At 39.0% G+C, this 15,180-nt stretch overlaps 3 protein-coding genes across 4 annotated transcripts; all 3 read left to right on the forward strand.

Moving 5' to 3' along the window:
- Positions 1–752: 752 nt before the first annotated feature.
- On the forward strand, positions 753–6,967 carry LOC126600511 (protein NEN1-like). 2 transcript variants are annotated; one of them, XR_007615454.1, is made up of 7 exons: positions 753–1,126; positions 1,508–1,665; positions 1,860–1,906; positions 1,999–2,062; positions 2,386–3,056; positions 3,218–3,557; positions 6,917–6,967. XR_007615454.1 is itself a non-coding variant. In XM_050267085.1 (6 exons), exons 1-6 carry the CDS (start codon positions 844–846, stop codon positions 3,450–3,452), a joined length of 1,458 nt encoding a protein of 485 aa, XP_050123042.1. In that variant the 5' UTR covers positions 753–843; the 3' UTR covers positions 3,453–3,601. The 2 variants fall into 2 exon arrangements, 1 of the variants encoding a protein (XP_050123042.1); XM_050267085.1 differs by lacking the exon at positions 6,917–6,967 and having other exon boundaries at positions 3,218–3,601.
- LOC126600510 (protein NEN1-like) lies at positions 4,053–6,967 on the forward strand. Its single transcript, XM_050267084.1, has 6 exons — positions 4,053–4,500; positions 4,829–4,986; positions 5,180–5,226; positions 5,319–5,382; positions 5,720–6,453; positions 6,597–6,967. The coding sequence occupies exons 1-6, from the start codon at positions 4,218–4,220 to the stop codon at positions 6,829–6,831; spliced, it is 1,521 nt and encodes a 506-aa protein (XP_050123041.1). The 5' UTR covers positions 4,053–4,217; the 3' UTR covers positions 6,832–6,967.
- Positions 6,968–7,472: 505 nt separating this feature from the next.
- LOC126600520 (two-component response regulator-like APRR1) lies at positions 7,473–10,097 on the forward strand. Its single transcript, XM_050267093.1, has 6 exons — positions 7,473–7,526; positions 7,670–7,795; positions 8,147–8,743; positions 8,864–9,037; positions 9,402–9,541; positions 9,684–10,097. Exons 3-6 carry the CDS (start codon positions 8,569–8,571, stop codon positions 9,816–9,818), a joined length of 624 nt encoding a protein of 207 aa, XP_050123050.1. The 5' UTR covers positions 7,473–7,526; positions 7,670–7,795; positions 8,147–8,568; the 3' UTR covers positions 9,819–10,097.
- The last annotated feature ends 5,083 nt before the right edge of the window (positions 10,098–15,180 follow it).

Consider the following 15,180-nt stretch of genomic DNA (forward strand, 5'->3'; position numbering starts at 1 on the left):
TAAATCAGACAGAATCTGAAAGGACTTGCATGAAACGAGAACACCGTGTGGGAAAATTAAAAACACTTCGTCTTCAAGTTTAGTTGCACTTGATCACACAGTAGACGTGGGAGATGGGGACAAGGCTCCGTGTGGGTTTGCTGCTATTAGGGTTTTGTTTGAATCTTTGGTCACACGCCATGGCAAGGAATTATACCAAATATACATTCCCACATTGGCATATTCCTGTCATTCGTGCAGGCAACAAAAAGCTTTTTGTTGTTACGTACAAACAACCTGTCATTCATGCAGTCAAGTCAAAGCTTTTTGTTGTTACGTACAAATCGCATATACGCAATCTGCCGCATATTTATAATCTTCGAAGCAAAAGGTTATACACGTGTCAAATTTTGATTTGTCTGCAAAGAGAAATCACCTATATCCTATACAAAAAAATCTCTTGAATACGTGTGATCCTTCAAAATAGACTTGACAATTTATTGCACAAGCCATTAACCTAACACGAAATGAAGTGAAAATAACAGGTTTCAAGTAAATCCGTTAATAAATCGGATCGTTATCGTGCATTAAGAACTTGTTAACGAATTGGACTGTTAAAATTAGACCGTTATCGGATCATCTGTAAAGAACCCAATAAAATATAATTTATCAAATCAAAATATTAAACATGATAATTTCTTGCATAACAAACACGACAAACATTATCCGTTTATCGGGTCTACTTCAATCGGACACAAGACTTTCTCGTGTGGTCACTTCTTACATTTGGCCAAGGAAGCAGACGCCGCATTGTACAACTGCTTTATATACGAGCGGGGATTTGGACACTTGAACACAAAAAAAATGGCGACTCGGAGCGAGGACCGGTTTGAAATAGCCTTCTTCGACGTGGAGACGACGGTGCCGACCCGACCCGGACAGGGCTTCAACATCTTGGAATTCGGGTCGATTCTCGTTTGCCCTAGGAAGCTGGTGGAGCTCGAGAGCTACTCCACCCTGATTCGACCCGCCGACCTCTCCGCCATCGATTCCCTGTCCGTCCGTTGCAACGGCATTACCCGCGACGCCGTCATTGCCGCCCCTTCTTTTGAAGACATCGCCGATAGGGTCTACGACATTCTCCACGGTTAGCTCCTTTCCTTTTAATTTTTGTTTTCTCAGTTTCTAACTTTGTTTGGCTGCCGAGTAAATTGAGGGAAAAATTGGGACTTTTATCTTTAGTTTTGTACGAATGAAGTGATAGTTAACGTGAAGGTTTGATTTTTATGGATGATTGTGTGTTTGGTTGCTGAGAAATCGAAGGAAAATTAGCTGAAACTAAACTAGCTCAGTTTTAATTTTTGAGTGTTGCTTTGGATTTTTCATTTCTGTGGTTGTTGTTGGTGGATAATTTTGAGATCCATTTTTCGATACGGCATGAAAACTTATTAATTTGAGATCCATTTTTCGATACGGCAAGAAAACTTATTCGATGAGTGAAATTTGATTTTGCGGTTGTTGTGTATAGAACGTATATGGGCTGGTCACAACATTCTGAGGTTTGATTGTTATCGGATTCGGGAGGCTTTCGCACGCATTGGTCGGCCTGCGCCAGAACCGAAAGGTACCATTGATTCGTTGGCATTGTTGACACAGCGGTTCGGAAGGAGAGCTGGTAACATGAAGGTATTTATTTTCTCTCCATCTGTTGGTAAATGTTACCGGTTAGATTTTGATCCGAATAAGTTCTTTAAATTAAGGGGCAAAATGAAATATGTGGTTTTGAGGAGGAGGAGCATTTGTGCAGTTTCTAGGTGTTGATGTATGTTACTTGTGAATGTTATCATTGATACATACATGACACAAATTATTTTGCGCAGATGGCCTCCCTTGCAACCTATTTCGGGCTTGGACAGCAGACACACAGGTATTTCTGCCATCCTACTTCGAGTTTAAACTAATTACTCCTGCCTTCAATTTGGTTTCCTTGAACTAATCTTTTATGTAATGGATTGTCAGGAGTTTGGATGATGTTCGAATGAATCTTGAAGTTCTGAAGTATTGTGCAACCGTGTTACTCTTGGTAATGATATGATTTTGAAAGGATGGTGAACCCATTCTTGAATAATAAAGCATTTATATGAAATCTCATGTGATGGTTTTTTAATGGTAGTGTAGGGCGGGGTGTTACCATGTTAGAATATAAATCAATAGTATTTCCTTCCTTTTTTCCCTTTGTTTTTTCAAATTTGAAATATATGAGGCGTAAGACGTAAGACCAATCTTTCTAGAACAGTACTTGTCTCACATCCTCAAAGTTAGACCTTTTGAAACTCAAGTTGAGCTGCTCGACTCAACAAAATATATCAATGGTAAGAACTAACTATAGTCTGATCTTACTCACAGGAGTCGAGCCTCCCAGACATATTCACAGAGAATAGTTGGGTTTCTCCAAATGCTACCACAAGAAGTCGTAGTGACGGGAAATCATCTTCTACAAATCAAATAACAGGGGACAATCATCCAATAACATCTCTTAGGACTACCAAAGAAGTCTCTAATCTGGTTGAATCTAGCACAGCTCGACCAGATCCCTTTGACATGGGCCCACTTAGCAATGAAGTGATGAAAGAGGTGAATCAGCCAGATATCGCCATGGTAGAAATACCTGTGCAAGAGTCTGTTGAGAGTTCTTCCCATTTGGCTGCATTGGGGAGTTCCAATGGCACTATGGAGTTTTTGCAGCCTGATGAAATTTCTATTCCTTCTATCTGTGCTTCCCTTGTTCTGTTGTATCATGGGCGTCAGAGGATAAAGTTGTTACACAAAGATGTAAGTTTGCAGCTTTGCTGTAGGCATATGAAATTGCGGTTTGGGATCAATGAAAAGTTTTTTGATCATGCTGGCCAGCCACGATTGAATATTGTTTGTTACGCATCACAAAATTTGTGCAAAGTTCTTGATGCATGTGATGGCATTGCACAAAAGTTGTCTATGGATTCCGGTAGCAGCTCCGAATGGAGGCCTGTAGTGATCCGAAAAGAGGGTTTCAATAACTATCCTACAGTGAGATTACAGTAAGTTTTAGTCTCTCTCTCTCTCTCTCTCTCTCTCTCTCTCTCTCTCTCTCTCTCACACACACACACACGAAACACATTATTCCTGCAGTCTATTGGCTACTGAGAAAGAATATTCATCTGATTAGATGTACTTTTTTGTGTATAATTTGTTTTTGCAGCATACAGACAGCAGTATGTGGGGATATTGCAATATACGCCACAGAGATATATCAAAAAGAACCTTCTGGCGCCGAGGAGAGGCTCATCTTCACCAAGTTTGATGCTTCAGCACTTAGCACCCTTTTCAAACCGCAGACTTTTATGGATGCGTTCTTCTCCTTGGATCCGTATGACCATCAGGAGAGTGCAGGCATTAGGTTGGTGGCAAAGAAATTGATTCTTCATTCCAATTGATGGATGAATTTGGATCTCTGATTTATTTGACGGGGGAAGTTGCTCTGTAAATATGACATGTAAATATGACAAGTAGATTGACATATTCAGGATGATAGTTGTGACGTGTAATTGCAGTTTGTGTTAATGTTAATTCTTTCTTATTAAAATTCTGTGCTACCATATATGTTCTTTGACTATGCACTCTGATCAAATCAATTTATTAGAACCAAGTTATTATTACAGTTTTCGCACTTCCCTTTTCTACTCGTATGCTCCTTCCTTTTGTCCTAGCCTTTGAATTCAATAAATCAAATTAGATCAGACAACTGATACACCGAGAAAGAGAAAACGAGAGTGTGAAAATCACTACTGTAAACAATTCGAAAAGGAAACTCTTAATAAGTTTGCAACTAATTTGGCAACATTGTCTCTTGTGGCCAAGATGGTACCCACTTTGAGATTTGCGATTGTGAGCAAGAAAATAGGAAACTTGTATACTAATAAAGCCAAAAATCTCCTTTTAATCAAGCCTTAAAAATTCGTAAGATATGATAATTTCTTTCATAACTCGTAACTCGTTAACTACCGTGATTTAAAAACCCGTTAGGACAACAGAACATACTACACAAACACGACAAAGATCATCCGTTTACCGGGTCTACTTCAATCGGACACAAGACTTTCTCGTGTGGTCACTTCTTACATTTGGCCAAGGAAGCAGAAGCCGCATTGCACAACTGCTTTATATACGAGCGGGGATTTGGACACTTGGATGCAAAAAAAATGGCGAGTCGGAGCGAGGATCGGTTCGAAATAGCCTTCTTCGACGTGGAGACGATGGTGCCGACCCGATCCGGACAGGGCTTCACCATCTTGGAATTCGGGTCGATTCTCGTTTGCCCTAGGAAGCTGGTGGAGCTCGAGAGCTACTCCACCCTGATTCGACCGGCCGACCTCTCCGCCATCAATTCCCTGTCCGTCCGTGGCAACGGCATTACCCGCGACGCCGTCATTGCCGCCCCTTCTTTTCAAGACATCGCCGATACGGTCTACGACATTCTCCACGGTTAGCTCCTTTCCTTTTAATTTTTGTTTTCTCAGTTTCTAACTCTGTGTTTGGCTGCCGAGAAAATTGAGGGAAAAATTTGGACTTTTATCTTTAGTTTTGTACGAATGAATTGATAATTAACGTGAAGGTTTGATTTTTATGGATGATTGTGTGTTTGGTTGCTGAGAAATCGAAGGAAAATTAGCTGAAACTAAACTAGCTCAGTTTTAATTTTTGAGTGTTGCTTTGGATTTTTCATTTCTGAGGTTGTTGTTGGTGGATAATTTGAGATCCATTTTTCGAAACGGCATGAAAACTTATTTGATTTTGCGGTTGTTGTGTATAGAACGTATATGGGCTGGTCACAACATTCTGAGGTTTGATTGTTATCGGATTCGGGAGGCTTTCGCACGCATTGGTCGGCCTGCACCAGAACCGAAAGGTACCATTGATTCATTGGCATTGTTGACACAGCGGTTTGGAAGGAGAGCTGGTAACATGAAGGTATATATTTTCTCTCCATCTGTTGGTAAATGTTACCGGTTAGATTTTGATCCAAGTAAGTTCTTTAAATTAAAGGGCAAAATGAAATGTGTGGTTTTGAGGAGGAGGAGCATTTGTGCAGTTTCTAGGTGTTGATGTATGTACTTGTGAATGTTATCGTTGATACATACATGACACAAATTATTTTGCGCAGATGGCCTCCCTTGCAACCTATTTCGGGCTTGGACAGCAGACACACAGGTATTTCTGCAAACCTACTTCGAGTTTAAACTAATTACTCTTGCCTTCAATTTTGTTTCCTTGAACTAATCTTTTATGTAATGGTTTGTCAGGAGTTTGGATGATGTTCGAATGAATCTTGAAGTTCTGAAGTATTGTGCAACCGTGTTACTCTTGGTAATGATATGATTTTGAAAGGATGGTGAACCCATACGTTCTTGAATAATAAAGCATTTATATGAAATTTCATATGATGGTTTTTTAATGGTAGTGAGGAGCTCAAACGTGAAGGGCGGGGTGTTACCATGTTAGAATATAAATCAATAGTATTTCCTTCATTTTTTCCGTTTGTTTTTTCAAATTTGAAATGTATGAGGCGTAAGACGTATGACCAGTCTTTCTAAAACAGTACTTGGCTCACATCCTCAAAGTTAGACCTTTTGAAACTCAAGTTGAGCTGCTTGACTCAACAAAATATTTCAATAGAACTAACTATAGTCTGATCTACTCACAGGAGTCGAGCCTCCCAGACATATTCACAGAGAATAGTTGGGTTTCTCCAAATGCTACCACAAGAAGTCGTAGTGACGGGAAATCATCTGCTAAGGGGTCTCGCATAAACATGAATACTGAGCATGAGAATCGTCAGATGTTATCTTCTACAAATCAAATAACAGGGGAGAATCATCCAATAACATCTCTTAGGACTAAAGACACTGAAGAAGTCTCTAATCTGATTGAATCTAGCGCCGCTCGACCAGATCCCTTTGACATGGGCCCACTTAACGATGAAGTGACGAAAGAGCTGAATCAGCCAGACATTGCCATGGTAGAAATACCTGTGAAAGAGTCTGTCGAGAGTTCTTCCCCTTTTGCTGCATCGGGGAGTTCCAATGGCACTATGGAGTTTTTGCAGCCTGATGAAATCTCTATTCCTTCTATCTGTGCTTCCCTTGTTCCGTTGTATCGTGGGAGTCAGAGGATAAAGTTGTTACACAAAGATGTAAGTTTGCAGCTTTGCTGTAGGCATATGAAATTGCGGTTTGGAATCAATGGAAAGTTTTTTGATCATGCTGGCCGGCCACGATTGAATATTGTTTGTTACGCATCACAAAATTTGTGCAAAGTTCTTGATGCATGTGATGGCATTGCACAAAAGTTGTCTATGGATTCCGGTAGCAGCTCCGAATGGAGGCCTGTTGTGATCCGAAAAGAGGGTTTCAATAACTATCCTACAGTGAGATTACAGTAAGTTTTACTCTCTCTCTCTCTCTCTCTCTCTCTCACACACACACACACACGAAACACATTATTCCTGCAGTCTATTGGCTACTGAGAAAGAATATTCATCTGATTAGATGTACTTTTTTGTGTATAATTTGTTTTTGCAGCATACAGACAGCAGTATGTGGGGATATTGCAATATACGCCACAGAGATATATCAAAAAGAGCCTTCTGGCGCTGAGGAGAGGCTCGTCTTCACCAAGTTTGATGCTTCAGCACTTAGCACCCTTTTCAAACCGCAGACTTTTGTGGATGCATTCTTCTCCTTGGATCCGTATGACTTTCAGGAGAGTGCAGGCATTAGGTTGGTGGCAAAGAAATTGATTCTTCATTCCAATTGATGGATGAATTTGGATCTCTGATTTATTTGATGGGGGAAGTTGCTCTGTAAATATGACAAGTAGATTGACATATTCAGGATGATAGTTGTGACATGTAATTGCAGTCTACGTTAATGTTAATTCTTTCTTATTAAAATTCTGTGCTACCATATATGTTCTTTGACTATGCACTCTGATCAAATCAATTTATTAGAACCAAGTTATTATTACAGTTTTCGCACTTCCCTTTTCTACTCGTATGCTCCTTCCTTTTGTCTTAGCCTTTGTATTCAATAAATCAAAGTAGATCAAACAATTGATACACCGAGAAAGAGAAAACGAGAGTGTGAAAATCGTTACTGTAAACAATCCGAAAAGAAAACTCTGGATAAGTTTGCAATTAATTTGGCAACATTGTCTCTTGTGGGCAAGATGGGACCCACTTTGAGATTTGCTATTGTGAGCAAGAAAATAGGAAACTTGTATACTAATAAAGCCAAAAATCTCTTTTTAATCAAACCTTAAAAATTCATAAGACTTGAGCTCCTCCTTGATCACCAAGTTAATTATGGCTCCTGCATGCCGGCCCTGCCCTGCCATGTTATAAGCATGTGGTTTATATTTGTGAGGATTCAGAATCTTGTCCTTGAGATTTTTCAGTTCGGTAAAGGATGTGATGGATGACAGCAAAACAGAAATGGGGGCAGACATACTCTGTAAGCTTTGGAGTGTAGGTTATTTTCACTTCCAATTTTGGAAGGACAACCATATCCCAACAACTAACTTGTTTTAAGGAACTGTAACAATCATTAGGAGTTGAGAAAATTTGTATTAACTAGTTTGACTTATTCTGCAATAGGGATTAGTTTCTGCATGATTGAAGATGGCGGCAGACAGACGGGAGGACAAGCCAAGCCATCGCGGGAGAGAGCACGTGTGCGAGAGGAATAAGAGCCGGTCGCTAGTCCACCGGGCAAGAAGGCAGGTAAGAGAGAGCAAGAGTAGCCAATGTTATGATGTTATATTAAGATTGTCCCTGCAGGCCCTAATTAAACATGTTTTGCTGAGCATGTGATTGAATTTTTGTTGGTGGCATGTGCTGTGCTTGATATTTTGTCATTTGGTAAAGGATGTGACGGCCACAATGTATTTCATGTTTGATTCTGTAAGATGCATGTACTTCTTCACTTCTTCTCTGGTAATTTCTAGCTATGTTCACATGATGTTTGTATATATAGATAGATACAGATCAATACAATGCTCTGCTTCAACGAAAATGGTGTAATTCTGGTTTACGGTAGGTAACCCTTAATTCCATTTTGATTGTTTCGATCAGATGAATCTCGATTTTGGATTCTGCAACAGAAATACGGTACTCTGCACATCCGAACATGTGGTGGTTAAGTCTGAAATGGTTCTGCTTCACTTAGTTTAGCTGTTGTAAAGCACGAGACAATGGGGGTTAATCCTTAAAATGGAGAAGGAAATAGGAGCTTAATTTAGAACTCTGAAAAAGTGAGATGTTGCAGTTGGGTAAAATCCGAGACATATATATAGACATGTGTTTATAGAATTTACGATGAGATCCTCCAAAATATCTGGCTGGAGGCTGTGAAACCCGACCAAAAGTTTGGTAGACCAAACTTTTTGTTGGGAAGCTGGTGTATTTGTAGCATGGGAGGGAGTCTGATTGCTGCATTGCATGGATATATGCACTTCTTGAGCCCTTGTGCTTTTTGTGTGCTGGTTTGAATTGCAATGGAGAAAGATAAGCAGATCGATATTGGTAACAGCAGCAGGCAAAATGGTGGCAGTAGATCTAAGAGCAAGAACATGTCTGTGGATCGCAGTAGGGTAAGAATTTTGCTGTGTGATCGCGATGCTGGGAGTTGCGAGGAGGTTTGCACATTGCTGACAACATGCAGTTATCAGGGTACGTACACAAATGTAAATATTAATGTATGCGTGTATATATCAATATGATCAGTCCTTTTTTCTTCTGCATTTTTAATTCAAGTTTCGAATCAATTATTTATTTCTTTTGCGTTCCAAGCACCCTTGACAGTAATATCAGTTGCCTCGGCTGTGGAAGTGTTGGATGCGCTGAATGCCGAGTGGTCATTCATTGATATCATACTTGCTGCAGTTGATCTTCCTATAGAGGCAAGCATGAGCATGCTCAAGTATATAATGCAGGATCTGCATTTCAAACACATTCCAGTTATCAGTAAGCTTTACTTCTTGTTTTTGTTTCGCCAACTTTCTATGTAACAGTTTTCTGCACTATATTCTTGTATCTAATAGAAACAACTGCACTCGGTTTTGCTCACTTGGGGAGCAGAAAAGTGAGCAACTCCGAGCGACACTTAAATCTAATGGCTAATTATCCCCTATATCTGGTTTCTGGTTCCCACCGGAGATCTGACCGCTAATATTATCAGGTGCTCACAGACGCTCTTTTTTGTTTGCTTTAGAGAGCATCCTACATAATGCACTATCTGCACATTATGGAATTCTAAGGATACGTACAATATTTGCTTGGAAAACCATGTAAAAATTGCCTCGCACTTGCTAATCTTCTTGTTTTGAAGTGCTGGCGACGCAGGATGAAAGCCGTTTCCTTTTCAATTTCTTAAAATTTGGGGCCACTGATTATCTGGTGAAGCCACTGTGCATTGATCAAATACTAAACTTGTGGATGCACACTTGGAGGCAGAGGAAGCAACCTAAGGTAGGCATCCCTCTTAAGTTTTCGATAAATAAACAAGAAAAACGACCACGAACAAAGAAAGATGTAAACATTTGAACCATTGTTTGGAACTGAAACCTCATGGAAATGGCAACATTGTGGTAAAATCTTTCGATCTTTTCAGGGGCTGGAGGCGCCGCAGAAGAACATTGGTCTGGTGGTTTCGTCTGAAGCAACGATGAACAACATCTTGGTCTTGGATGACACAGAAGAAGAGTTTGCAGAGGATCCAAAGCCAGCTATGTGTATCAAAAAATAAACAGCGGGATCAGAATTATGATGAGTATTTATATTGCAAATAAAATTTGGTTATCGGGTGAGAATTTCGAACCAAATTGTTGTCGGAAAATAAGCATATGCTCCACAGAGGTAAGGCTTAGGCTCGAAAGTGCTTTTAGAATCTATTCATTCTTGTTTAAATTTGATGGTTGTGGCAAAATCTTGGGTTAAACAAGAGATGTAATCAGCACTGAAATTTCGTTATCGAATGAGGATCCTCTCCGGATCCTCTTTGTGAGGATCCCGGAAACTCCAATTACGTCTATTTATCGTACATCGTGCGGTCATAAATCATTGTAATTTTTTTATTTAAAATTGAATATAAATAGTACCTGACGAAAACTAGCTGCACAATATACGATCAACGGATGTGATTGAAGGATCCCAAGATCCTCACAAAAAGGATCTGGAGAGAATCCTCATTCTTGGTTATCTATGTGTTTATCCTATTAATGAAACTGGACATCATAAAGTATTAGCTAACAATTAACCACATGGCAAGTACAGGGCCTAAAATTCACAGAGAAGGATTCTCGCCGGATCCTTTTCATAGGGATCTTAGGAATCATGCAATTGTGATCGTTCATCGTTAGGGATGGGCAATGGTTATGCGGGTGGGTAACCGCGGTTAATTTACTCATAACCGTTTATACTTATACTCGCATAACCGTTTACCCGTTGGGTAATTGCCTAAACGGTTATACTCATACCCATAACCGTTTGTAAACGGTTAACCATACTCATAACTACATACCCATTTAACCGTAACCGTTTAATACCCGTTTACCCATTTATCCTTTTTAACCCGTTAATCTTCTTTTTTTTACCATTACCCTTTTTTCACCTGTCTACATGTTTTTTAACAACTTGAAAATTAAAAAAAAATTGTCATAATTTTTTTTTTGACAATTAAACACCGTTATAGGTACATTCATCATACATTTCCATATTTTAAATTTTTAAGTCCTTATTATATTCCAATAATTGAAATAATAGTTTACGGACGATATTTTTAACTGTTACCAATAAAGGTAAATATAATATTTGCTAAGTATTTTTGGGTTACAAAAATTGTTTAGAAGACACTTCTGTCAAAGCATTTCTGTCAATTTCAAGGTCACCCGCAAGGAATTTAAATTAATTTGGCCAATTCCTTGATGATGAGAATCATCATTCCTGTAGTAGTGTTATTGAAAGAATGACCGATGAATTCCTTGCTAATTTATTGGGAGCTAAGTATTATTGGATCGAGAACATGGTTTGTGTTAGTTTTACATATATATAATAAATGAGTAAACGGTTATCCGTTTATAACCATGATTAATACCCATAACCGCCCATTTAAATTTCGCGGGTAAACGGTTATACCCATAACCGTTTATTTATCTAAACGGTTACCCATAACCGTAACCATTTAATTTAAATGGAAGGGTAACCGCGGTCACCCATAACCAATGGGTATTTGCCCATCCCTATTCATCGTACATCGTGCGGTCAGTTTTTGTTAGGTACTATTTATATTTAATTTTAAATTTTAAAATGATTTATAACCGCACGATATATGATGAATGGTTACAATCACGGGATTTCTAGATCCCTAGGAAATGGTGTCACATCCCGGCCAGGGCCCCCACCACATCCCGGGCTCGACTCTACCGTAGCACGATATTGTTCTCTTTGGACCTCAACCACGCCCTCACGGTTTTGTTTCTGGGAACTCACACCAGAACTTCCCCGTGGATCGCCTATCCTGAGATTGCTCTCGCGTGAACTCGCTTAACTTCGGAGTTCCGATGGAACCCGAAGCTAGTAAGCTCCTAAAAAGCCTCGTGCTAGGTAGAGATGAGAATATACATATAAGGCTTGGAGGATCCACTCCCCTGGGCGATGTGAGATGTTACAATTCACCCCCCTTAGGGGCCTGACGTCCTCGTCGGCACACTTCTGGCCAGGGATTGGCTCTGATACCAAATTGTCACATCCCAGCCCGGGCTCCCACACATCTCAGGCTCGACTCCACCGTAGCACGATATTGTCCTCTTTGGGCCCCCACCACGCCCTTACGGTTTTGTTTCTGGAAACTCACACGAGAACTTCCCAGTGGATCACCCATCTTGGGATTGCTCTCGCCCGAACTCGCTTAACTTCGGAGTTCTTACGGAACCTGAAGCCAATGAGCTCCCCAAAAAGCCTCGTGCTAGGTAGAGATGAGAATATACATATAAGGCTTAGAGGATCCACTCTCCTGGACGATGTGGGATGTTACAAATGGATTCGGCGATGATTATTTTCCCTAATTCACACCCTCTTTTTAATAAAAAATGAAAAAAAAAAAAACAATTAATCATATGACATCCTACATGAAGCTATTAACAAGGAATCCGGATCCTTCCCGGATTCTCTTTGTGAGGATCTCAGAGATCCGTAAATCTTGTTCATTCGTCATACATCGTGCAATCAGAAATCAATTTAAATATTTTTATTTAAAATTAAACACAAACAATACTTAACAAAAACTGACTGCACAATGTATAATGAACCAATACGATTCATAGATCTCTAAAATTATCACCAAAAGGATCCGGAGAGGATCCTGTTTGATTAACAAGCGTCATGGAGGGAGTAAGATGACGCAATATAAGAAAAATAATTTGTTTTATTTTTATATGTTTCACCGCTATAAAGGGAATTAGAACGTGACTAGTGGTTTTTTGAATTGAGTTCTCAAAGTGTTTTTGTATAAAACTTATAGTTCTAACTTCTAAGGGTGTTTGTTCTCATTTACTGATCTTTTATAAAAGGTTAATGAAAATGGATTGCGATTGATTAAGACCATTCATCTTTGTACTTGAGATCTCTAGTTCAAACTCAAAATTATCTAAAACACAAAATGCATTTTCAAGTTTTTAATTTCTAATAATGCTAATACAACCAAAGTCGAGAACATATAATTAATCTAATCTCACAATTAATAAATACGATTGACCTCTATTAAACTCGCACTGATATAACAAGAGAAATGCTAAGGGCACTTGCCCCTCAACCGAGTCCGAAAGGACTCTCCCTCCACGTAATAGTACTTCAAAAGTTAATGTTAATTGCGAGTTTGATTGTTATATTTTTTTTCAAGGTAATGCTAGAGATACAATTTTTTAAAAACTTTAATTTTTAGGCCATATGACGCGGTTTTAAGTATTAATTTATGTATTTGTTTCTTATTAATGACACATCACATGGTACTAGTTTAGAAGTTTGGTTGAAAAATTAGTCTACCTAGCATTATTTTTAATAATATTATGCCCTCTCTATACCTTCAACCTTTCTCCTTTCCAGAAGAACCAAACGTCTTTAAAATTTCAGTGGCTCTATCTCTCAAACCTTGAAATGTTCATGGCCGCTAAACTACCAAGACTCCATAAAAAAGAATAATCAAGCAAACCCAATAACTCATACTCCATATTTAGAAATTATCGTTGTACCAAGAACATGGTTCTTCGACCCAAAAACAAAAACAAAACAAAACATGTATTTACATCAATCTTGGATCAAATTATCCAGATATTTTTATATCAAAGAGCATAAAGAAGTTACACGGAGAGATCCATAGCAAAATTAACAATTCTGTTTCATTGAAGAGAGTTGGTTTGTACTCCTTTATGGGATCGTTGTTAGTTCTCTCTATCTTCATCTTGCTCAGGATCGCAGAAGCCCATAAGACATTTGATGCAGACTTCTTCTGTTGTTTTTCGACAGATTAGTAAGTTGAACTTGATACGCATGGATCATCAGAATGTTCATTGACTATTATAGGATACTTCGAAGACGGTGTTGAAGGTGTTTTTGGGGGTAAAGATGGCGTGGTTGTACTAATCATCAGATATGCAACCACAGAAGATACTCCAACAATGCCTTTAACAAATATCTCCTGCATTTAGCGTGAATGTCCCGACCCTTATCTTTCTTCGAGAAATAGGAAGAAACTGAGCCAGCTTTAGTGAGATCAATTTCTGATCGTGCAACTGAGAATGCATGCATCGGCTGAGCTTCCATCCAAGCGACGGTTACATATCGCTTTAGCTATTTTGATCGATAGGGGCAAGTAGGAAAGCTATCTACAGGTGAATGTGCTTGGTTAAGCAATAACAGCAGCTCAGCTTCATCCATGTCATGGTGCTGTAAGATGGTCCCAGTCCCCCCAACTCTCAACGTGTGATAGATTTACGTCGATTCTTCTTGAAGTTGGCTTAATTGTGAAAGCTTTTCTTTGTTGGTTGAGTTTCCATCTGCCTATGAAGTCAGTGTCTTATTGACTACACTTCCTCTTGCATTTATTTTGGCTTCTCCAGCGCACTTGCTGGTGAGGGCATGTATTTGCACCTAGAGCAGTTCGACAGATAGAGAGAAAGTTCGAGCAGCAAACCCATTTGGTGAAGAGGGAGGGAGTTGGGTGTACTTGGCTTTTGTAATTTCTGTTTGATATCAATGGAATTTCCTCGCCGTCTCTGAACTAGCTTTTGCGTGTTATTTGGATTTCTGAATTTATCATATTTTGCCTTGTTTTGAACAATTCCATGTGCTTAATGTGCTTGAAATTTGATTTGGTAAAGGATGTGACAGCCACCTGCTTGTGATATCATTTTGTAAAAAAGCATGTGGAGCAAAAATCTTGGAGAAGAAGAGTATACCCTGTATACGCTAGCAGATACATCCCCTCCCATAATACACATGCAGGCATCCTGCTTATGTTTTTTATGATTCGAGCGACGGTCCACATTAAACTAGTCTAACTACAGGAAGAGAGATTCAAATTTGTGTAACACTGTTCTAACTAACTTGGCTTATCGCGTTTGCTTATGACTCGCCTAAATGTTGTTCTTCTTTAGTTATGGGGGTTGCTCTTGTTTTGTGGTTAGGATGGGTGGGTAGTGATTTTCACGCTTTCATTTTCTCCTTATGTAGTACGCCTCATTTTTTCGTGAATCTTAAATTTCTTTTAATTTATTCAATCCAAGAGAAAAACAAGGAGTGCACGGGAAAAAAGGAATATACGCAAATCAATGTAAAATAACAGTTCGAATTGGTTCCATTCATGCATAAAATTAATTGTATAATATGCCAAATTATTCATTTAGTTAGCAGTTTAGTTTAGTTTAGTTCGGTTATTTTCATTCATAACTATCTAAGAAAATATTACATATTAATGGCTTTCATACAATAATATAACAAAAGTTGAGATTTACACTCTTCCTTAACATATAATCTTCTCTTGCAAAATCCAAAAAATAATAGAGAAAAGATAAGAAAGACTTCCTGCCGCCTTATGTTTTTTTGCATAATATTTT

The sequence above is a fragment of the Malus sylvestris genome, chromosome 14 (genome assembly GCF_916048215.2).
Source record: "Malus sylvestris chromosome 14, drMalSylv7.2, whole genome shotgun sequence".
In the NCBI taxonomy this organism is placed as follows: domain Eukaryota; kingdom Viridiplantae; phylum Streptophyta; class Magnoliopsida; order Rosales; family Rosaceae; genus Malus; species Malus sylvestris.

What these genes read in the sequence shown, in the direction of transcription:
- LOC126600520 (XM_050267093.1), top strand. Translation starts at nt 8,569, where the DNA reads ATGGAGAAAGATAAGCAGATCGATATTGGTAACAGCAGCAGGCAAAAT. An exon ending in GACAACATGCAGTTATCAGG is followed by an intron (nt 8,744 to 8,863) that starts GTACGTACACAA and finishes TTGCGTTCCAAG; the next exon opens with CACCCTTGACAGTAATATCA. An exon ending in CAAACACATTCCAGTTATCA is followed by an intron (nt 9,038 to 9,401) that starts GTAAGCTTTACT and finishes CTTGTTTTGAAG; the next exon opens with TGCTGGCGACGCAGGATGAA.
- LOC126600510 (XM_050267084.1), top strand. Translation starts at nt 4,218, where the DNA reads ATGGCGAGTCGGAGCGAGGATCGGTTCGAAATAGCCTTCTTCGACGTG. An exon ending in CTTGGACAGCAGACACACAG is followed by an intron (nt 5,227 to 5,318) that starts GTATTTCTGCAA and finishes ATGGTTTGTCAG; the next exon opens with GAGTTTGGATGATGTTCGAA. An exon ending in TATCCTACAGTGAGATTACA is followed by an intron (nt 6,454 to 6,596) that starts GTAAGTTTTACT and finishes TTGTTTTTGCAG; the next exon opens with CATACAGACAGCAGTATGTG.
- LOC126600511 (XM_050267085.1), top strand. Translation starts at nt 844, where the DNA reads ATGGCGACTCGGAGCGAGGACCGGTTTGAAATAGCCTTCTTCGACGTG. An exon ending in GGAGAGCTGGTAACATGAAG is followed by an intron (nt 1,666 to 1,859) that starts GTATTTATTTTC and finishes TATTTTGCGCAG; the next exon opens with ATGGCCTCCCTTGCAACCTA. An exon ending in GTGCAACCGTGTTACTCTTG is followed by an intron (nt 2,063 to 2,385) that starts GTAATGATATGA and finishes TCTTACTCACAG; the next exon opens with GAGTCGAGCCTCCCAGACAT.